The sequence below is a fragment of the Zootoca vivipara genome, chromosome 8 (assembly GCF_965207765.1).
Source record: "Zootoca vivipara chromosome 8, rZooViv2.hap1.1, whole genome shotgun sequence".
Lineage (NCBI taxonomy): Eukaryota > Metazoa > Chordata > Lepidosauria > Squamata > Lacertidae > Zootoca > Zootoca vivipara.
In genome coordinates, this window is record NC_142591.1 from 18428476 (window position 1) to 18452049 (window position 23574).

General features: G+C 44.1%; 1 protein-coding gene across 1 annotated transcript in view; it reads right to left on the reverse strand.

Annotated features, from left to right (window-relative positions):
• The window catches only part of CDH9 (cadherin 9), a 139329-nt gene that overhangs the window by 22145 nt on the left and 93610 nt on the right, over positions 1 to 23574 (reverse strand). Inside the window, exons 4-6 of the mRNA XM_035125105.3 lie at positions 21488 to 21607; positions 19133 to 19300; positions 3934 to 4121 (exon numbers count right to left, since the gene is read on the reverse strand). Coding sequence (XP_034980996.3) covers positions 3934 to 4121; positions 19133 to 19300; positions 21488 to 21607 — 476 coding nt within the window. The remainder of the gene's footprint in view (positions 1 to 3933; positions 4122 to 19132; positions 19301 to 21487; positions 21608 to 23574) is intronic.

Here is a 23574-nt window from a genome sequence, read left to right on the forward strand (position 1 = left end):
TGGTGCACCTGCTCCCGCCTCCTCTAATTATATCCCCACAATGAATTTGTGAGGCTAGTTAGGCTGGCAGATTTGGATTGGCCTAAGGTCACCCAGTGAGCTTCTTAATTGTGTAGGGAGTTGAACTTGGGTCACCTCGGTCATAATGCAACACTAGGTATGTTCTGCCACTGCAAATTCTCCTTCCTCAGTCTTGTAAGACCTACGTGAGACATCCCATTTCCAGGTACAGTGGTACATTGGTTGTCAAACGGCTTGGCTCCCAAACAAATCGGCTCCCAAATGCTGCAAACCTGGAAGTGTACTAGTATGTTTGATTCATTTTGTTTTAGTTCCTGCTTTCCACAATAACAGATACAGCCTTTACCACTGTGAAGATACTTCCATAGTTTAAATTTTGTGAAAAGGAACTCTCACCAAGCAACTTTCCATCTCTTATTGGCTTGTGTTGCAGTTGCTGGCTGCTATTACTTGTCCCAGCTTTTGAAGCAGAGCGGTGAATAATATCCCATTTTCAGACTTTTCTTATAACCCGAACATGTTGGACAATGCGTGAACCAAGTTTTCGATGTCACCTTGGGGAAGTACACTCACAATTTTGATTCATCCATCCAGCGTGAATTTGGGAGAGCTAAGTATCATTATGTATTTGTTATACCAGTCTTCAAAACCTATATACCAGACTCATACAAAATTATGGTATTTATTTCAGAGTACATTCCATTGAAATCAATGAAACTTACTTACCCAAGTGAATGGGCTTAGGGATTGGAGCCTTAATTGCTGCAATAATGATCTCTGAAGTAATAATGGCTCTGATAAAGGCCCCTTGTCAACTTAATTTTGCCGACTGTGGCATTTTTAAAGTTTTGTTTGGGGTGGGTGTGTTGGTTCTTATATATCCATCAATACAAATCACTGTTTCATCTCTCTGAGATCTGCCAAAACACACTGCATATTGCATGCACCATTAGCTGCAATCCACAAAATCAATGACTAATTGCTGTTGACTCGAATTTACACCCATTCTAAACATAGCCCTGTAACAATCAGTGGAATATATATATTCCACTCATATATATATGAGCCAGGAATTGTTCTCATTTAGGATAGATCTTGCCACCTTCAGGATGCTCATTTTTAACTAAAGCTGAGCTCAGCAAAAAAGGAAAAAACTTTCATCAGGGGATGATCAGGAAAGAAAAGAGGATGTTTAGCTTTGCCCAGGTCTCCTCCTATCCACCCACTTAACCCAGAAAATGCCACTGACAATTCCCATAATAATATTACAAAGGAAATATGGAGTTGTGAATGGCGCATTCATTAACATTTAGTTTGGCTCTTGGAATTACAGTGTAAAGCTATGTGATGTTGAGCTGACAAAGTAAACCTCAACCCAGAAAGGCAACTGGAATTTTAGTAAAACCGTTCCTGCTTTGCTGTCACTTAAACTTGTGAATTTAATTGGGTGGCTGTTACTATGGCTCTTACATTCCTTGGGAGATGATGGTGAATTGGAAGAGGTGCACACAGCCTCCAGTATAGGCCTGCCCTGTGAGCACTTGGATTAGGCAGACCATGCCTAATACAGGATGGGTGACACCTGGCTTGAGAGGGTGACACCTGGCTTGAGAGCAGTACATGTGAAAAGGATCTAGGAGTCTTGGTAGACCACAGGCTTGACATGAGTCAGCAGTGTGATGCAGCAGCTAAAAAAGCCAATGCAATTCTGGGCTGCATCAATAGGAGTATAACATCTAGATCAAGGGAAGTAATAGTACCACTGTATTCTGCTCTGGTCAGACCTCACCCGGAGTACTGTGTTCAGTTCTGGGCACCACAGTTCAGGAAGGATACTGACAAGCTGGAACGTGTCCAGAAGAGGGCAACCAAAATGGTCAAAGGCCTGGAAATGATGCCTTATAAGGAACGGTTTAGGGAGCTGGGTATGCTTAGCCTGGAGAAGAGAAGGTTAAGGGGTGATATGATAGCCATGTTCAAATATATGAAAAGATGTCATATGGAGGAGGGAGAAAGATTGTTTTCTGCTTCTCCAGAGAAGCAGACACGGAGCAATGGATTCAAACTTCAAGAAAGAAGATTCCACCTAAACATTAGGAAGCACTTCCTGACAGTAAGAGCTGTTCGGCAGTGGAATTTGCTACCAAGGAGTGTGGTGGAGTCTCCTTCTTTGGAGGTCTTTAAGCAGAGGCTTGACAGCCATATGTCAAGAATGCTTTGATGGTGTTTCCTGCTTGGCAGGGGGTTGGACTGGATGGCCCTTGTGGTCTCTTCCAACTCTATGATTCTATGATTCTATGCTCCATTTCACATGATCTCCTCTAGGCTTTCCATTTTGATGGATTTGGCTTGTGTCAAGGGCACAGTTCAAGCAGGGTCCATCTGTACAGTGGAAAAGCATTGATCCACCAAACTACTGCAGTGCTGTTCTAGCTCAATATATGAACCAGTGAAGAGTTATTGTAGTCTATGGGTAATCTGTGCTTTGCGTTACTACTCTCTTGCAATCTCATAGGGTTGAATTCGATGAAGCTTTCCCGTTAGTGTAAGGACTTCTGCCTGTGCAATAGGACTTCATCTCCCTCTTCTTTCCACCCACCCAACCCCCAATCAGCTCTGGATGGTTGTGGTGTGTGGAAATCCTAGAACAGTCTTGGGGGGGGGCAGGTGTGCACAGGGAGAGGACAGAGAGGAAGTATCATTGCACATGTGGGATACCTTGTGCCAATGGGATAACTTGATTGGACACATATAGACCATTGTTTTCCCAACAAAAGTTCTGCTCCCAAACATAAATCTGGGTTATGCCCATGGTAGGGCATATGGTCCCCACTACAGCAGAAAGCTGTCCAAATATTCTAATGTGCATGCAATTTAATTCCTGCCTGGCTGTGAGCTATAACACATACTGTAGTTTAGAGGCACATACCACAATGTTGACGATAAATAATATGTCTATCCTGCAACCTCCTTGCACTATGGAGAGACAGGGTATAGATTTGCTCTGGCACACAAATTATTTTTTTGTCTCTTTTTTTAAGATAACCTATGAGTAGAAGTCATCTGTACGCTAGCCAATGGGAGATCAAGAGAGACCTGAAAGCAGATGCCCTGAGCCAGCAGTTCCTTACAGGAATTTGCCCACAGAATTTCTTGACCTGCAGGTGTTTCTTTATCTATTTGAGTGGAGAGGACAGCCAACAGGCATGCAGGGAGGACACAGGGATGAGGCATCCCCCCCAAAAAGCTTGAGATCCTGTTAAGATCCCATCAAACTATTTATTAATAAGGTGAGAGGAAGCCTTAGAACCCAAGTATTGCTGACACAATTTCAATTTGTGCCCATCTCCTTTAAAGGAAATGAAATAGCTATAAGGCCACATTAAATTTATGTGTGTTCACTATATATGTCTGTTTGACAGAGTGCTGGCAGTAGGGAAAGTCTCATTAGTAGACCAAAGGCTGCCCATGGAATGTGCTCATTAGAGGCTGGACTTCCTCAAACCTCTATCTTCAGGACCAGATCTCACAGTTTGGCTGTCTCCATTCACTGCAAACCCAATGGCAAGAGTTCACCTGGTGGGCTGTTTTGTGAAGCTAACCCACCTCCCTTACCCTGACATATCCATCCTTCAGAAGTTGTCATGCAGGGAAGTCTGAAGACAGGCCTGAGCTCCCAAGGATAGCTCTATAGGTGAATTGACATACTCAAAACAAAACAAAAAAAGCACACCACAAGTTTAGAAGTTTAACGGTTACCTGGCAATGAAAAGAAGAAGAACAGACATAATATGCTAGCTTCTCTGCAGCTGACCTCACAGGGAACCTTCTCCTCCCTCCTGTCTGGGAGAAAACACACACCCCAAGACCTGGAGTGCTAAGCCCAATAAAAGAGAAGGAGGAAAAATAAACCTTTTTGACAGTTATAATCCCTTCCTGTGTGTCCTTGTCAGTGATGATATCAAAGACGTCCGATCCATCGCCGGGAGCTATGCTGTACTCAATCTCAGCGTTTTCACCCACATCGGGGTCATTGGCTTTTATCCTGCCAAGCGAAGTTCCGAGTGGTGCAGACTCCAGGGAGCTGAACTGATATGTGCCTGGGAAATAAAACAACAGCACAAGAAACTTGTGTGAGAGAGTGTGCATGCACATTCATAGGTGTTTCATCTGCATACATAGTTTTAAAATGCCATGAGAAAAAACAGAGAAGGCTCCTCAGTGGCCTTATGAGTGGAATTGTTTTACGGAAAGCACCACAAGGCAAGAGTTAATCTGAACACAGAGGTAAGGAGTACCTGTCAGAGACAAGGGTTTTTTCCTTCTTCTTCTTCTTGTGCTGGGAAAAGATTCAAAAGCCTCTTACTGCTACTTTTCTTGCAAATGTTTAGAAATTCAAATGCAAATAGGAACCCTGCAGTGGTTACGACACTAACTGTCTAGTGGCATTAATGATCTCCACCCCATATTTTGAAAATTAAATCTAAAAGCAAGAATGGTTTCTTTAGTTTACATAGCCTCAGAAACTGGTGGATCTTGGAAATCGAACTGCCACTGGATTTTGCCTGAAGCAAAATCTGAGGTGGTTTTAGATGGCTCTGCTTAGGCAACACACGTTGGACTTTTCAAAAGAAGTTCTCTTTTTTAATGTAAATAAGCCCAAATTTCTCAGTAGGGTTTGTCACCTTTCTGCTCAAGGTTGGGGGGGGGGGGGAGTCAGGTAACATTCAGCTGATCTGTGTGGATATTACATAGTTCAAAGTAAGATGAGCTTTCCGAGAAAGCAGTGGGACATTCAGTATGTGGTTCTAATTAGAAACCTGAGCATAGCAGTTTGCTCGGTTTTAACATTGGTTGCCTTCAGAGTTGTAGGGAAAATTTGAGTACATCTGAAAAACTTGCCTAGATCAAATAATTTGTAAAGGTCTAAGTTGTCACTCATTACTTCTGAGAAAAGCCGAGTGCTCACATACAAAGTGAAGGATGCACAACATCATAGCAGCCCCAAATTTCTTATAGCACAATCCAAACCTTCTGTCCCCAGTGGGTGAGACTTTGCCACTGCATTTGCATCTTTACAACTCATGGTGGAACAATTGTTTGCAAGCTGGCACAGCGATTGGGCTCGCTGCCATCACATGACATTGGTGTGCTCAGCTTAGAATCCAATGGATAACCAGGCCAGCTCAGACTCACCCTGCCTCCAGAAGGCCTGATTTCAAGGCCTCCTGATGTTTTCTGGAGTGGGAATCCCACTGATGGCACTGCCACCTACCTGTTTGATAGGCAGCAGGGGAATGCTGTACTGAGGCTTGCGTCACTCTGTTGGTAGTGGCTAGCAGGAGGCTGGTATAGCTGGGGGGAGGGGGGACAGCAATCCAGGGCTGTCTTAAGCATATGCGGTGCCAGGGTGCAAAGATATGCCGCCCCCCCCCCGGTTGCCCAGTCCCAGGCATGCAGGATGGCGGAGCCGGCCGGCTGCCTCAGCGTCTTGCTGGCTCAGTTGTCCCCAAACCCACAGCACAGAACCTCCCGCAGCAGAAGAGCCCACTGTGGCACTCCAAACAATGGGTGGACTCTTCCCTGGGCTCAACTCTCGGGCCCCGGACTCTCAGCCTGGTGCCCCTGAGAGCCCGGCACCTGGGTGCCCTGCACCCCTAGCGTTTATGGGTAAGACGGCCCTGACAGCACCTCTGTCCAACCCACACAGCCCAAGCCTGGCATTGCTCTGCCAGACTGACATTCTGTACCCACATATATGGGACCACGTTCCATTGGATAATACTGAACATGCTCCTGAATAAGCATGCATATGCTTTCACTGTTAAGGGAATGTTTGTTCCTGTATGAACTTCCCTGTATGATTAGGTCATTAGATTCGGCCCTACTTCGGGTTCTATAGATTTTTGTGCCCATAAGGCACTTAAAAGAATCAGTGTATTTTCAGTAGTTGTCTCTTCCCTGTGGAACGCCCTGCCTAAGGAAAACTACCAATGTAACTCATCCCTGCATTAAGAAGCTGAAACAGGGTGGGAAGATTTCTGTTTCTTAAAGCCTTGAGTTAGTTGATAATGAATATCTGTGTGCTCCTGTTTATTTTTGCTGTGGCTGATTGGTGATTTGAATTGCATATAGTAATTGGATATTTTAGCTGTTTTAATAATTGAATGGTTTTGCACTGTTTTAATAATTGAATGGTTTAGAAAGCCTAATTTTATTTTCTAGGAACTATGCTGGAGATGTTCTTTGAACTGAAAGGTGAGCTAAAAAATAAGCGAATGAATATATCATGTCTACTTTGATCAAAAGGCATGGGGCAATTTCTCTTTCTATTTTGAGTTCTCTTTTTCAATCCAAACTCAGAACTAAGGAGATGTGTCATGCTTCTGACATGGGGAATAAATCAGTCCTGGATGCTACATAGCAATCAGCTGGTTATGCAGGAGTTCAGATACATGCACAGAGGTCTATAAGCCCAGGGTTTTCCTCATTTCCTTTCATGTTCAGGAGATTGTTTCAGCATATATATAATATAGAAAGCCTACAATGCAGACAAATAAGCATTTCCCTCCATAGAAGAAAGTGAGACATTTCTACACATGTGGATATTGAAGTTTGTAGCCCAGTGTTACAGCAGATGCTTTGTTAATCACCAGGGCCATCTTAAGCATATCCGGCATTGTGGTGCAAAGATCCCTCCGGCATGTGTCCCCCCCCCCTGTTTCCCAGAGTTGTCGACCTTTTTAAGGGGGGGGGGACCCCTAAGTTGTTGACCTTTTATAGGAAAGGCTGCTCCCACTCTCGCACTGCTGTTGCTGCTTACACACGGCTGGGCATCGGCTCCCATGGCGGGATCATGGTGTGGGGCTGGGTAGCCAGGTGCGATGGGGAAGCAGGCGGGGGTCTCATTCAGGCAGGGACAGGCAAAGCAAGCAGCAGAGAAGCACACTCACTCAGCCGCAGTCTTGCTGTCCTTGCTTGGGGAGGAAGGGGGGGAGGAGAGAGCGTGACTGGGAGGCGATCAGGCAGGGGAAGAAAACGCAGTTCGTGTGAAGGAGTGCAGAGGTGGTGGGGGTAGCGGGAGGAGACAGGTCCGTGCAAGGCGGTGGAGAAGCAGGGGAAGGAGGAAGGGGCGCTAGGGGCAGCAGTTGCAGCATGTAGCCTCGGGGGGGGGGATCTTTTGAGGTAGAGCGGATGGGGGGGAGCGGTGGTAGAGTCACTACTATGTGCAGAGCTTGGGATGCAAGCACACACCACACAGCCAAGGAGGTGGTGTGTCCCGGAGCCAGTGGAGAGAGATCCGGACTGCGGGAAAGCATCTGGAGCCTCCCCGCCTCCGATGGCCGTTGGAGGCGCGCAGGCACCAAGGCCCCGCTTCACCTTGCTTACCTCCCCGCTCTCCCCTCCCTGGACTCTCCCCGGACTCTCCGCCTGGTGCCCTCCACTGCTTGGCGCCCTGGCTTGCCGCACCACTACGCTCAATGGTAAAAACATCCCTTGATCGCAAACAACAGAATCACCTGTTTCAGAGTGCTAGGCTCCTGTTTCATACTACCTCTGACTACAGAGATGTTCCTGAACACTGTCATATAGGGCAGAGCCATGAAAAAAAATGCATTACATGCAGGGCCGGGTTTAGGTTTGATGAGGCCCTAAGCTACTGAAGGTAATGGGGATCTTTATATGTCCATCTGTCCTTTGTCAACAACAAATTGTCACTGTTTTTTGTGTTGAATATATGCTTTATGGTAATTTATAGACCTAATAGGTATCTAAACCCATTTGCACAAAACAAAATATGTATTTTGTCAAAGTAATTGTTGAACTGAAATACAATTGAGAAGAAGTATGCAACCAGTCCATGCAGAATGTAGGCACCTGATATATAGAAATGAGCAAACCAGTGATATTTCAGGGAACAGGCTGGCAGGCGGGGCCCATTACTTACATCATAGGGGCCTACACAACACAAAACATTGTTGCTGTATGTAGGTTTTATTTTATTTGTTTCTTATCTTATATTTTGGAAATGTACATCCAGGTGTTTTTTTTCTTTACATTTTTTGGGGGGGCCCAAGAGAGTGGGGCCCTAAGCTATAGCTTATTTAGCTCATACATAAATCCGGCACTGATTACATGAGTACTTGAGGCCTGAAGTACTCTGTGACCTGTCTGTGGGCCACAGTCCTGAGAGAAAGGTTATGAAGGAAGACATTGGAATGTCACCAACGAAGCATTGGTTGTTCTTTTCTTTTCAGAACAAACTATGTTGATGAAGTCAAGATCACTCTATGCAGAGTAAAGTGAGACACCAAACGATGTGGAACATCCCAGTTCATGGTGTATGTCAGAGGGTCTATTTAAGGGTCCCCAAACTAAGGCCTGGGGGCCGGATGCGGCCCAATCCGCCCTCTAAATCTGGCCCGTGGGCGGTCTGGGAATCAGCATGTTTTTTACATGAGTAGAATGCATAGCTGCCAAGTTATCCCTTTTTTTAAGGGATTTTCCCTTATGCTGAATAGGCTTCCTCGCGAGAAAAGGGAAAACTTGGTAGCTATGGTAGAATGTATCCTTTTATTTAAAACACATCTCTCGGTTATTTGTGGGGCCTGCCTGGTGTTTTTACATGTGTAGAATGTGTCCTTTTATTTAAAATGCATCTCTGGGTTATTTGTGGGGCATAGGAATTCATTCATTTTTTTAAAAAAAAATACAGTCTGGCCCCCCACAAGGTCTGAGAGACAGTGGACTGAAAAAGTTTGCTCCGTCATATAAAACTTCAAACTTTTGTCTATGTACAAAAGGAGGAGAGGGTTAGACTAACTCCTGATGATGTTCTAGTTTTCTTTGGGTTTGTGTGCTTATAACTGGGAATATTGATAAGGTTATTTTTATATCCAAATACATATTTTAAAATATACTGTGTCCATGTGCGGTCTGAAGTTACGAGGTTTACAGAGTGGTAGACATGGTAGCATGTTGCAGCATATACAAGAAAGAGTGTTGTGGCACTATATTTATTGCTGTATATTTATTATTTCATAAGCTTTCCTGGATCACATTAATTGGTTCTTTTGTGTAGAGACTGGGCTATTTGTCCTATGCAGAACGCTGAAAGCCACTGCTGGGGGATAACATATATCACACTGGAAGGTGAACAGGTGAATGAACAACTGATTGTGTGACAGGCACAATACACAATTAGATAGTGTAATAGTGTTGCCAGAGTAGAAAGAGGGACAGATTTGGCATCTGGGTTTACTGCAGGGTCTGGCCCCATATCTCTGTTATGTGGCCTGTTGTTGCTGATGAGTGGTTGCTTTGGAGTACAGTAGTTGTTTAGGGGTTTTGTAAGTACAGACCTACCACCCAAGGCCTGTGAAATGGAGATGTCTATTGACTGATGATAGCCTATAGATCACTGATTATGTTTGAGCGGTTTCAGCTGGGAACTATAAATAATGACAAGTGGAGTTCTGTCATTTTCTTTTCAAGGTTTGTCCTGTAGTAGTACCAATCTGGCTTGGTTGATCTCCCACTTCAATGGATGAGTGCTGTGGTTTGATGAATGCCTGATGTATTATTTTTTTTAAATCTTGTGAATCTCTGCTGAATCTGAGCTGATGCAATTACATCATAGAGTTTGGGTGTACATGATAGATTTTGTAGTGCATGTTCTGGATGCACTTTGGAATCATGTAAGTAGGTGTAACAGACATTTGGTTTCCTCTGTATAGTGATGCTTATATGCCCATTGTATAACTTTACAGTAGTTTCAAGAAAGTGAACCTGCTGTCTGAATAGGTCAAGGCTCAAGTTGATGGCAGGTTGAAGGTTATTAAAATCTGGGTAGAACTGCTCAAACTATCTTCTGTTGATAAAGATGATAAAGATGTCATAAATGTGGCAACTGACAATTGGCTAAAATGTTTTAAATGGTTCTAATTTTGTTTTGCTTTTGTTGGATTGGTGTTGGTTAAATGTTGGAGTTGGTGGCTTTTTTAAATTTGGGCATAACTGTAAACTGTCTGTTGTTGCTGTTGATTTCTATTGATTTATTAGTTTGTTTGTTGCTTTTAAATGTTACTTTGTTTTTTAAAAAATGTTTGATGTGTTGTTTTGTTTTTGACTATCAAACCTTTACACTATTAGGCATTTTACAAATAGAACCGCAAGAAAAAGAGTCACATACAAAAGTATTTATGTTTTGTTTTTATATATGTTGTTAGCTGCCCAGAGTGGCTGGGGAAACCCAGCCAGATGGGTGGGATATATAGATACAGAGATAGACATAGACATAGACATAGTGTGTTTCAAGGAGAGGAGAGGCTTTAGGAGACAGGCGATGAGAATGGGGTATTCTAAATCAGCCATGAGATGCTGGCATACTTTGGGTCAATCCAAGAGTGCGCATGGCAGAGCCATTGATCTGAAGATAAATGTTTTCCCTAAATCTGAAATGAATGTGAGTATCAAGTGGCAAAGTTTGGCAGTCAGAACCCCATCTAGGATGATATTACTGATAGCTTATATCCCATCCTTGTGGAGATATTGGTGTAGACTAGGATAGTGTGTTCTGGAAGCTTGTCACCAGATTGTCATTTCCTCAGAAAGTCGGTTGTATTCCAAACCAAGCGCAAGTACTGGTGGCATATGGCCTGCAAACAGAGTCCGTATATCCAAACACCCCATCTGTGATGGTACCGGATGCCTAAACCTATGGCACACCCAAAGTGTCATGGTTTCTGTAGTTTGGGTAGCAAAAAAAAAAATGTCTAGTTGAGGCTCCTGAGATGTATGGCTTTTGATTTGCACGTTGGTAGGAAATTCCTTCATCAGATTGTGTAGAATTAGATCTTTCTGGTATTCCTCAGTGGGATCTGATAATTGGGGCCTGTAAAATGTCATGGTGGAGTGGCCTCTCAGTCTCATGTCTGAAATGTTCACAATGATGACTGCTTCTTATTTGTCAGCTTCTTTAACTATGATGGCAGTACTATTGTTGAGATGATGCTGTTTGCTGATTACCTCAGTTTGGGCATGGCAGCAAATGCGATCAACATAGAAATCTAATCCGGTTTTATGGCCATCTGGGAGGGTCCAGCCACAGCCCTTTTTATCATGTTAGGTGCAGCAAAGGAATTTCATGATGACTGAAAAACAGTGAGATTTGAAAGGTGTATTTTTCTACCTGCATTTGCACCAAGAACCTAATTAAACTCATGCTCACACAGTCAATAAACAGAAGCAATACCATGTAATCACAACTCGGTGTTAAGAGCTTGAATTTCAATTGGCAAGAGACAAAACTGAAACAGCTCGAAATCAGTGAAAGCAAATACATAGCAGCACAAAAGAAATCTGATAAAATGTCGGTGTAGGAAGGGACACATTTTGAATGTTAAAATAACTGCTTTTCTTAAAATTAAAGCAAGCAACTTGATTGCACTATACCAGTCCTGTAAAAGCATCCAACCAAGATTTAGTAAAGGGGGAAAGGGCCCTTTAGGGGGAGATGTGGAGCTGTACCTACAATTAAGTCAGCATACAAGATGCCCATTAGCTCCCTTCAGCATACAAAAAATCAGGAAGAAGACTTTGGTCTAAAGACAGCAGTGCACTCTTTTGAAAGCTAAGGCAACTATGAGCATAATAACCAGAAGTGAACATAAGCTATATTGCTCACTACATACCGGTATAATTTAAATGCTGATTATCAAGGTGAGGGAAATGTTCCTTGTTATAAAATAAATTTTCTAGGATAGTGGGGAAATGTGAACTTTTTAAGGGAAAAAGCAAGTAGCAGTCGAGCCTTTCCAGTTTTTAAGGCAGCTGTAGTTCTTGCATGAATTTGGTGGCTCCAAATATCTGTTCTCTGTGAATCCACTCTGTGATCCAATGCATTCCATCTTTGTCTGTCTGCCTGTCCCTCTCTCTCACACACATATATTATACCTGGGTGCTGCTTTGCTCAGACAGAATGGGAGAAATTATTGCTAGAAGCAGATGTGGCTAGTTATTGATCTGAGATGATGAGAGATGTCCTGGCAATTCTTTGTGCTGATTTTGCATTTTTAGCACATAGACATTTGTTCCAAAATCACTAAAATAAACCCGCAAGGAAACTTTGTTTCAGAAAATTTAATTCTTATGCAAACAAAGGGAAATTTAAAGAAGGAAATCTATGTGAATGCAGAGTGCATTTTCATTTAGGACCTGTCATGTGGTAGAGCATCTGTTTTGCCTGCACAGGGTCCCAAATTAAGTTCTCAGTGTCTCCAGGGAGGAGACACTGTCTGGAATCCTGAAAGAATCTCTGCCAGTCGTTATAGACTATCTGGACCAATGATCTAATTCAGTATAAGGCAGCTTCCTCTGCTCCTATGTACATCCTTCTTAACTTTGTGGGTAGGAAAGTGGGTAAATAAGAATAAGAATGGAAGAAGGCATTGGAATTGTAACTTTAGCTCCAAAAAGCTGGTTCGCAAATCCCTAATATTGGACCAGGATCAGAATAGCTGGATGTTACAAATTTCTTTGACTTCCACAATTTTCACCTGCTTTATAACGTGGGAGAAGAAGAGTAATGGTGGAATTGACACTTCTCCCGGATATATGTAATGATGATAGGGGGATGAGTATCTGGGATGGGTACAAACACATTTTCCAGAATGTGTAAGAAAGCTGTTCTTCCTGAGAGCCTATTATCTGACACTAACACTCTGGTTGTTATTCCAGTTCAGTAACTCCTACCTAATAGCCAATTTTTAAACTCTAAAATAAGCCCTACTGCTCTCTTTTCTCAGGTGGAGTAGCCTACTCAGCAAAAAATATATGATTAACACGCCTGGATATAGGTCTCTGAGGAAGATGGGCAGCCCACATATAACCCTTGAGATTTATTGTTTGGTGCTCAGTCAAGATTAGAGCCAAGGTCTTTGAAGATGTGCTTGATAAATGATCCCCTGAATCTGTTACATATGTGCAAGTGTGTAGTCATTTGGGGAAAAGCGGGGTTGGCTAGGTGCCTCCTCTGAATGGGCCCACCTGCTGCCAAGGCAATACATGCACTTGCCCAATCTGTTTAACTGCCCAGAGTTCAAGTCAAGTGGAAGATGATGCTCTTTCTCTTATGTCTTGCCATTGCTGGCATGCTCAAAGAGGACAGGTGAACAAGCAACAAAAGGAAGGAGGAGAAAGAGAAAAGTGAAGGGGCTCAAGGCATAGCTGCCAAGTTCTCCCTTTTTTAAGGGAAATTCCATTATGCTGAATAGGCTTCCTCGCGAGAAAAGGGAAAACTTGGCAGCTATGGCTCAAGGGCTCACTGGTATTGCATGTGTCTTCCGGTCTGCCGCGCTGGAAAATGGAGGCGCAGAAACCTCGCGCTGCGAGGTTTCTGGCATCGCAGAGGGGGGGGGAAATCCGCGGGGGCACGCGGATCCCCGTAAATACCCCTGGTTGAGCGTCCAGGGGGCAAATTTTGCCTGGCGGAGCTCCAGAAGCGACTCCTCAGCTGCCCAGGAAGCCCGCAAGAGCCCCTGAGAGCCAGCTGAGTGGCAGTCGTGGGAGCCATTTTAGGCATACCATCGTTACCTCCAAGAAGCGAAGCTCCGAGCCTCCAACCTGCAGGCGGTGGATTCTTCCTGAAAAAGTTACGATCTGGACGAAGTAAGTTGAAACCAATCAATTTGAAACAAGAATTTGGCAGTGGGAGGCGGAGATTAAAAAGGGAAGTCATCTCCCCCCGATTGAGTAACTAAAGATCGCAGCAAGCTAGAAAACCCAGAAATGCTGTAAAAAGAGCTTTTTCCTGAGGCAGAGTAAAGGAAAAAGTAAGCGGTGTATTTATCTCTGCAAAAGACTGAGATCCAGCATGAGAAAAGCCCCCTGCGAGCCTGGAGTCGGGTCAAAGGAAAGATCAGTCAGTTTGCTGATTAACGTCACAATACAAAGGAATGTGTCTGGCTGAATGTGAGAGACTGAGAGCTGTAAACAGTGAAAGAGGACTTGTTTTGCCTTGAGGCTGCTCAGTATTGTCTCTGAGGAAAAGAAGGAGTAAAGAGAGAGATTCTGACCAAGTGGGACTGGATTCTTGGCTTTTTGCCTATTTGTTCACTTTTCATATATATTGGACTAAAATTTCAACTCCACGGCCGGTCTGTACAAAGATGGAGGAGGTTTTAGACAAAGGAATAGGAGAGAAGGTTCCAGAGAGTGGACAGGAAGTCACACAGTGGGACTTAATATTGGCAACAATTTTGGATCTTACTAAGCAAGTGAGCATCTCCAAGCTTGATGTAAACTTTCTGAGAGAAGAGACTGTCGAGACATTTGTTTTTGACTGTAAAACACAGGATCCAACAGATATAGAAGATCAGGAGAAGGGAGAAGAAAAAAGATTGGAAGACCAGGACTGTGCTGGAGTGACGTATGTAAAAAACATAGAAGAGGAGAAAGATAATACTGAAGGACAATATGCTGAACCAATGGATTTATTTCCTGAAAAGAACACTGTTCTACTGGTGGGAGGGGTGGAACAGGGAGGGAAAGTAGGAGAAAACACTGTTTCACTGGTGAGAGAAGTGAAACAGGAGAGGGTAAAAGCAAAAAAGCACCCCAAAAAAGAGGTTGGGAAAATCAGCGCCCCGGTGAGAGAGGGGAGGACACAAACAGTTGGGGGGCAGAAAGAGGATGAAAAGGTGCAAAGATACAAAGTGATGGGATTACAGAAGAGGGGGGCAAGAGTTCGACAAAAGTTGGTATGGGACAGACTAGGGGTGGGTTGAGAGGTCTTGGATTATTTGGTATTGTCTGAAATAATATGGTCTGATCTCGGAATGTATTAAGGATTGTATGAAGAACCTGGCTGATTCATCTGGAGACTTCGATTCCAGGGAAGGGGGGGTGGGAACTTTGTTGTGTGGGTGGAAGTAAATGGGTAATAAATTAGGATGTGAATCTTATATATTTTTGGGTAAGGGAAAGAGACTAGGGATTAGATAATAATAATTTTGGAGAGAGGATGTTAAGAGAAAAGAGGTTAAAGTACAAGGAGAATGGATAATAGCAATGAAAAAGATGAAAAAGTTGAAATTTAGAAAAAAGAATGTGAAGTTAGAATGGGAAAATGCGAGAACTATTTTTAACAATAAGAACTCAAGAAGGGGAAATGAGGAAGTCTGAATCTGTTTTTGTTTTTTGTGTTTTTTTTTGTTTTTTTGTCGTTTTTTTTATGTATTTTTCTTTTTTGTGCCTTTTTCTTTTTTCTTGTATTTCTTGTTAAAATCTAATAAAAATTATATTAAAAAAAATGCATGTGTTTTGCATGCAGAAGATTCCAGTTTCGATCTCTGACAGCTCTAGATTTCAATGGGAATGTGCCCTGTCTGAAACCGTGCAGAGCCATTGCCAATCAGTGTCGATTGCCAATCAGTGTTGACAATACTAATCTGGAGGGACCAAAAACCACCTTGGGTCACAGCCACACCATACGCTGCAATATAGGAAGCTGACTTATACCAAGAGCACACCATCGCTTTAAAGCAACCTTATGTCACTTTAACTGCCACACATTCTCCCAAAGAATCCTGGGAAGTGTAGTTTGTTAAGGGTGCAGGAGCTCTGCAAGTGGTCTTCTGACAACTCTTGGCATCCTTAACAAACTACACTTCCCAGGATTCTTGCAAAGAGCCATGACTGTTAGAGTGATGTAAGAGTGCTTTAAGGATATGGGGTGTGTATGACCTTGGTATAATAAGGCACCTTCCTATCTTGCTGTGATCCCTGCCCATCTGCTGTGATGCTGTGATGTAAGCCATTGTATGGCCCAATGCTGTCTATTTCTGACACTGGTGCTGCCCTCACAGGTGGAGTGCAGATAAAGCCCAAGCTGGATGTTACACTCAAAATCCAGACAGCCACCCTCCTTTCAGAAAATAAACTTTAGTATGGGGTGATTTAGACAATTAAGTGGCAGCAGTATTTCTGCTACAAGTCCTTCCCTTGAGTCACTTTTCTTTGTGCAGGGTTCCTAACATATGTATCTGAATGTGCACAAGAATCTGGAAGCTCTTGGTAGGGACAGCAATTTGCAGGGAGGGGTGTGTGCCTTGCAACAGTAACGCTGAGCAAGAAAAAGTTAAAAAGCACGTTCTCCAATCAGGGAGAGCGTGGGTTGCGGAAGGGTTAAAAATACATCTCCAGGGTTGGGGGTGGTGTTGGATGAGAGGGAGTGAGTGTGATAGGTCCCTTCTGGGTTGCTGGGGGGGAAAGCATGTAGCGATTTTTGATTGACAGGTACCGACCCTTAAAACCTCAGCGTCCAGCAGTTAGTTTCACTTTTGTAAAGTGCTTCGAATCTCCCTCCCGCCCACCGCCTTTTTCTTATGGTTTAGCCTGACATTGCTTTGCCTATCATGGGGTCACTTGCTTTGCAAGGGCCCAGTAGGAATTTTGCCGATTGGCTGTTGCCATTGGCTGTTGCCTACTGCTTAGCAAATCGCCACAACTTTTTAGGTTGGCGGTTAGGCATTGGTTAATAATTCTGGTTGGTGGAGGGGTTTGGCATGGAGGTGCCTTTCCCTCATTAAAATGCTGCTCCACATAGAAGTATTCCATTAAAGGAATCCTGGGGCTCTGGGGCTCTAGCCCATAGACCCCCACAATGGGCGGGGCTGGGGCCATTACAGAGCATGGTCATTGGGGAGCATTTCTGGTCGAGGGGAGAGTGCCTGGACACAGCTACCTCCTCTCCCATGGGGTGTTTACTTAACTTCCCTATACGGCTAGGGAAGTCGGAGCTGATCTGTCCCAGGCGGGGGACAGATGGATTAACCAATGCCTAAGCCAACACTCACATTTAATGTATTTAAATAAAGTTGTGGCCAAATTAATGCCAAAACCCAAACCAAAATTCTATGTGTGGTATGAGTTATTTAGGGGGGATGTCTGGTAACCTCGTCACGCAAACACATATTTTCAATCTCCACTCTAAATTAGCTCTTCCAAGGCAGTTTTTCCACAAACAAAGCAGCTGTCAGGATATGAAAACTGAGTTTTCATATAGTGGAACAACTGTATGATGACATGAGCCATCGTGAGTCAAACCCCTCTTTGTCGGGTGCACAAAAGCTTATGCCACAATACGTTTGTTGACTCTTAGTGATTTGATATGCCAGTGAATAAAGGGCACACTTGTTATTTGAGGCTGTAACTAAAATAATCTAAGACCTTAAAAATAAGGCACACCAATCTCCATAGACTCTTATTTCTTTTGTGCTCACAAAGAAGTCACGGGGAAGAGTAAAAGCTAAAAAAAAAAAAAAAAATCCCAACAGCAGCAGCCTTGATATCAAAGCTTCTTTATGTAGTCTTCACCCTCTTTATGAGACTGTCACTGAGTGACATACAGTACAGCAAAATATATGTGATACTAGCCTACTTTGGGTTCACCAACTTCAGTGTGATTAATTACTCTATCACACCCTTGCATTTTAAGCAGACCTCTGAGCTAAGTCATGGGAAGTGAATACATATATTTTACAAGCATGATTTAAAAAGTGAACAAAACCGATAAATAGTAGAAAGCAGAGAGCAGCCGATAGGTTACAAAGTTTTAATTTAGTTGGGCTTTGTGGCTTTTGAAGAACACTGGGGTGGGGTACAAAAGGTAAAAGGTGAAGGACCCCTGGATGGTTAAGTCCAGTCAAAGGCGACTATGGGGTGTGGCGCTCATCTCGCTTTCAGGCCGAGGGAGCTGGCATTTGTCCACAGACAGCTTTCCAGGTCATGTGGCCAACAGGACTAAACCGCTTCTAGTGGAATGGAACACTGTGATGGAAACCAGAGTGCACAGAAACTTCCCACCACAGCGGTACCTATTAATCTACTTGTGCTGGTGTGCTTTCGAACTGCTAGGTTGGCAGAAGCTGGGACAGAGCAATGGGAGCTCTCTCCATCGCACAGATTTGAACCACTGACCTTCCGATCAGCCTTACAACCCTGTTTGCTGCTCCATTTGTGAGAGTAAGCACCTGAATATGAAAGCTGTTGTGATTTGCATTGCTGGATCACCCATGTGTGTGTAAGCACATGTGCTGCAGTGATCAGGCACATCATGCTGGCTGCAGCTCCTGGGTGCAAAGATTTGAGAATTTCCCCTTTGTCACAGCACCACCACCAAGTGTTGTGCAGTTTGTGAACCATGTGGGATGGACAAGGATAGTGGTGGCTATTTAGTTATGTGACTGTGGGATGTGACCTAGATTGTGTGCAAGTTAGATTACCAGCAAGCAGAATGCAACCCTTTGCCCATGTAAGGGGGTCAATCAGCGGCTAAATGTCCTGGTTTTGCTTCATGCCTGGGATTGAAAATAAAATTGGATATCTGGCAAGTCATGATATATTGGAGTTGCTGCATTCTACTTCATGGCTTATGAACTGTGCAGAACCAGGCTTAAAGCTATCACATGGCTATTCAGGGCCCTGAGCGTCTCCACCTACATTGTCCAGCTCAGATGCTGAGGTCTGGCTCCAAGGGCTTTCTGGTAGTTCCCTTACTGCGAGATGTGAAGCTACAGGGAGTCAGGCAGAGGGCCTTCTCAGTAGTGGTGCTCACCCTGTGGAACGCCCTCCCGCCAGATGTCAAACAGATAAACAACTATTTGACTTTTAGAAGACAACTGAAGGCAGCCCTGTTCAGGGAAGTTTTTTAACGGTTGACATTCTATTGTGTTTTTAATATTTTGTTGGAAGCTGCTCAGAGTGGCTGGGGCAACCCAGTCAGATGGGCGGCATATAAATCATCAAATTATGATGATGATGATAATTCTACAAGCAGGAAAGCTTTGTGCACCTCTAGCTTTTGTTGGTTGGTTTGCTTTTGCTTGTAGACCTAACCCTATTATGGGAGTTAACATGGCAAACTGAAAGCTTTTGTTTATTTCTTCTGGAAATATTACATATTTGTTATATTATATATTTGTTCCTGTGTGACCTTAAATAGCTGCAACACCAGAAGTGAATCTGCATTTACGTCCCCAGATGGTGAAGCTTGAACTACAGAGTTTAAAGAGGCTTTTTGAACACATCTGAAGTATTAAATGGTTCATACTCTGGGGGAATCGAGGTGGATTGTCATTGACGTCGGTCAGCGTGATGTTCACCGTTGTGGTTCCTGATAATCCGCCCATCTGGCCTCCCATGTCTTTTGCCTGGATGACCACTTGGTACTGCTCTCGATTTTCTCGGCTCATATCGGGCAAAGCAGTCTTGATGATGCCTTATAGGGAAGAGAAGAGGGGGAGGAAATATGAGATTGAAGGTGGGAGCAGGTCGAAGGAGAGTATTAAAATGGATTTGTGTCAGATATGCTGTGCCAGTTAATCCACGGCAAATAAACAAAATTGAAGGTGTGTGCACTGAAATAAGGCTTTCAGTCCATGACTAGTTTAATGTCACAGCAAGAAAAGAGGGAAACAAGAAGCTCCCATTACTCAGTGTTTTTAAATTGGCACTAAATCAATGTAATTATCCTTCTTGGGGGGGAAAAATGGTTACATCTGTCATAATGAAAGCTTTCTGAAAACAACAACAACTTTGACTGGTGGGTATTTTTTCCATTTAGGATGAAAGGCTGCAATGAACAGTAGCTTGCAGCCCTCTCCAAAATCATGGCAGGGACTGAAACTATACATGCAGCTGAATATGGTGGAGGAATAATAGTAACCAGTGCTTTTTTCTGGAGGGACACAAGGGTACACATACCCTTAAACATTTTGTGAATCTAAGTTTGGCCTCACTTAGGGGCAGTATTTCAATATGAGTAGGAAAATGAGAGTATCCCCTAAACATTTTGTTAAAAAAGCACCACCACCACCACCACCACCAGTTCAGACTGTAGTTAATGAGGGACCATATATATATATATATATACACACACACACACACACACACACACACACACACACACACATATGTAAATAGGGAAAGCACACATCAAGGAAAAGGACATGCTAAGCTTTTGTTTGTTTGTTTTCTGTGCTAGTTTCCTACACACAAATTAGGGTCACAGCCATGCCATATTGTTGCACCAGGGGAAAGGCAGCAATCTAAACCAGTATTCACCAACTACAATCGGAAGCAATACGGTTCACTCTTCCACTCTTACAGCCATTTTGCTGTACTTTGTCATTTTACAGTATGGGAAGACCTGACCAGGGTAAATAGCCCCCCCCCCCAAAAAAGATGGCTGCCTAACCTTGATGGTTCTTACAACAGCCAGGATGGAATGAGAAGGTGGGGTTTGGGATGGTAGGAAAACAGCATGCAGCTTCCTTCATTTCAATGCACTCTTTCCAAACATTATCAATTTCAACATTTCTGCGCTGATTGGGCTGTGTGCAATTTAGAAATCACAGGGCATTCCCCCCACCCTTTCCTCTTTTCTTTTCAAATTGTATGGTTTCTGAAAGTGGGTCATGATTTTTTTATTGAGCTGGCTCAGAAGGTTCCACTCCCTGCCTCTTGCTCTCATTTTGCATCAGCTATTCCAAAATATCACACAGCCGATGCAGCATCCAGCAGCTGTGGCTTGGCATTTGCCACACTCATGTAAATGATATGCAAATGAAGCCAGACAACCGGGTTTACGAATCAGCTGTCCTTCTATAGTTCACAGTGTAGCTGCAGTATGGCTTCGTCACAGAGCCAGCTAAAGAAGAGGATGCAAATTGGGCATTTGATGGGGGCTTGAAATCAGCAAATGTCCCTCCAACCAAAAAACATTGTTGTTGTTATTTTGTGCAACACACACAAGAAGAGAGATTATGAGGAAATTTTCTGTTTGTTCAACCTGTCTCTTCCATGTCTTGTCCAAGGATCCCTGTGCCCCTGCGAAGGTGGAGTCAGCAGTAAATTCTCCAACCAAAGCATGCCTGTTTACCCGGTCCAATGGTGGGCGGCACTTACAACCTAGCACGGCGGCTCCTGCCTTCCCCCGGAGCCACATCATGTTGGTTTTGGCTGTTGGCCCCTTCCCCTGACCTCCACAATGCTTGCAGCGTTCCCACCCAGTCCTGGTTTGAATTGTGCCAATCGATGGTGGCTTGTGGGGCAAGGCCAGGGATCGGCCCTCGCTGCTGAGGTTTCCACTCTGGTCCACTCCAAGGGCTTAAATTTGGACTGGTGCTGCTCTTTTTGTTCAACCTGCCTCTTCCAGGTTACTAGGGGCCACAGAGCATGCCTTGTCCAAGGACCCCTCCATCTCCTCCGAAAGGGTGGAGTTAGCAGTAACTGCTCCAACCAAAGAATGGATGGACATGAATAGTATATGAATCTATCAATGAAAAACCTTTGAAAAACAAAAACAAAAGAAAACTGGGTGAAAATATAAGAAAGAAATACTAAAAGAAAAAAAGCAAAGCTGGCATAAATAAAAGGAAGCCAAAAAGTCAATAGACATTCTCACCTGTTTCTGGATCCACTGCGAAGTACGGCTGGCCCTGGAGGATGCTGTAAACCACTTTGGCACTGTTGCCATAGTTAGCATCATCAGCATCTGTAGCTGTCACTTGGATAACAGAAGTACCTGAATAAGGAGCAAAAGAGCAACAATGGGGTGGCAAAAATCCACAATATGAAATGAGGTTGTTTATATTGGGCATAGCACTAGACTGGGAAGACCCAGGTACAAATTCCTGCTCAGTGTAGCAAAATACACTGAGTGATTTAGTCCAATCACCTACCTGTGGGGATGAAATAGGGTGAAACTCCATGTAAGCTGCTTTGAGCACCTCAGAGCAGAGGCAGGATACATACAAACACAGTTTAAAAGGTATTATTTTACTCGTCAGAAGTGAGATGATTTGATAGAATTTAGTTCTTGGCTCCTGCTGGACATCAGTCTGGGCTAACTCAAATATACCAGAACCATGCTGTTTGAGGTCTTCTAAGGACATCTTTGTGACACCAGAGGCCTGTAGGCCCTACCCTGTCCTGGTTAGAAGCATGCTAGTCAATGCTGCAGATTCAAAAAATAACCAAGGAAACAAACGAGAGGCTGCAATTTAGTCTGTAAAGTCAGTTGGAAAGGAAACACTGATCTGGTATAATGCTTAAGAGCGATAGACTCATAATCTGGTGAACCGGGTTCGATTCCCTGCTCCTCCGCATGCAACTACTGGGTGGCCTTGGGCTAGTCACACTTCTTTGAAGTCTCTCAGCCCCACTCACCTCACAGAGTGTTTGTTGTGGGAGAGGAAGGGAAAGGAGAATGTTAGCCGCTTTGAGACTCCTTCGGGTAGTGATAAAGCGGGATATCAAATCCAAACTCTTCTTCAGCATGGACTTCCGGTTGATTGTGCGGCTATATCGGATGGGGTTTTTTTCTCTGGAAGAAACCCCAGTGCATTGAGGGCTGGGGGCATCACAAAAGCACTGTTGATATTGATGGGGCCATTTTAACTATGTTTAAATAGCTTTTAAAAATACAGTCATACCTCGGTTTATGTGCGCCCTGGTTTGAGTATTTTCAGTTTAAGTACTCCGCGGACCTGTCTGGAACGGATTAATCCACTTTCCATTACTTTCAATGGGAAAGTTCGCTTCAGGTTAAGTATGCTTCAGGTTAAGTACAGACTTCCGGAACCAATTGTGTTTGTAAACCGAGGTACCACTGTAAAATAAAACTCCACAAAAAGAAGACAAGTTAGAAAGGCAATGAAGTTTGGGGGCTGCTTTTTGTGGAAGGGTGGGTGGGTGTTGGAAGACACATTGCTTCCAGATCACAGCTATGCTAAAATCCTGGATGTCATCATTGGTTTACATGGGCAGTTTTCGCTCCAAGACCATGAGATGGGCTGATCTGATTATTTCCTTGTATCTCTGGTTTCACCTCAAAATGAAGTGAAAGGTCTCTGCTCAAACCAGGGGCGCCAATTATAGGGGGCAGGAGGGAGCTTGCCCCCCCTCAAAATTTGTGGGCAGGGGTCTGAGCCCCCCCCAATATTGAGAGGGTTGCCACCCTCCACCACTGCTGAGCGAGCACTCACGTGCCGGGAAGGGGCAATACAGGGAGGATGAAGATCACTCTGTTTGCCCCCTTCCCTGACACCGCTGGGCAAGCACTTGCCCAGTGGTGGCAGGGGATGGTGACCCTCTCAATATTGGGGGGGGGCTCAGCCCTCTGCCCCAAAATATGAAGGGGGCTGAAGCTGGGCAGGACACAGGGAGTGTGAAGATCACACTCTGTGCCCCCTTCCCCCACCCATAGCTGTCAAGTCTCCCGTTTTTCGTGGGAAACCCCCATATTTAAACCCATTTCCCACTGTTATCCCGAATTGGAAAAAATCCTGTAAATCCCCCCGATTTAGAAAGCAGTTCCTACCGGCCAGGGAGGCTCCTTCTGCACATGTCTAGACATGCGCAGAACCTATTTCGGGTGCCGATCTGCCCATGTCTGGGCACCGGAAATCGGGCTGAGTGGCACCAGAAGTCGCTTCTATGAATGTCTGGACATGCGTAGAAGCGACTTCCGGTGCTGCTCTGCCCATGTCT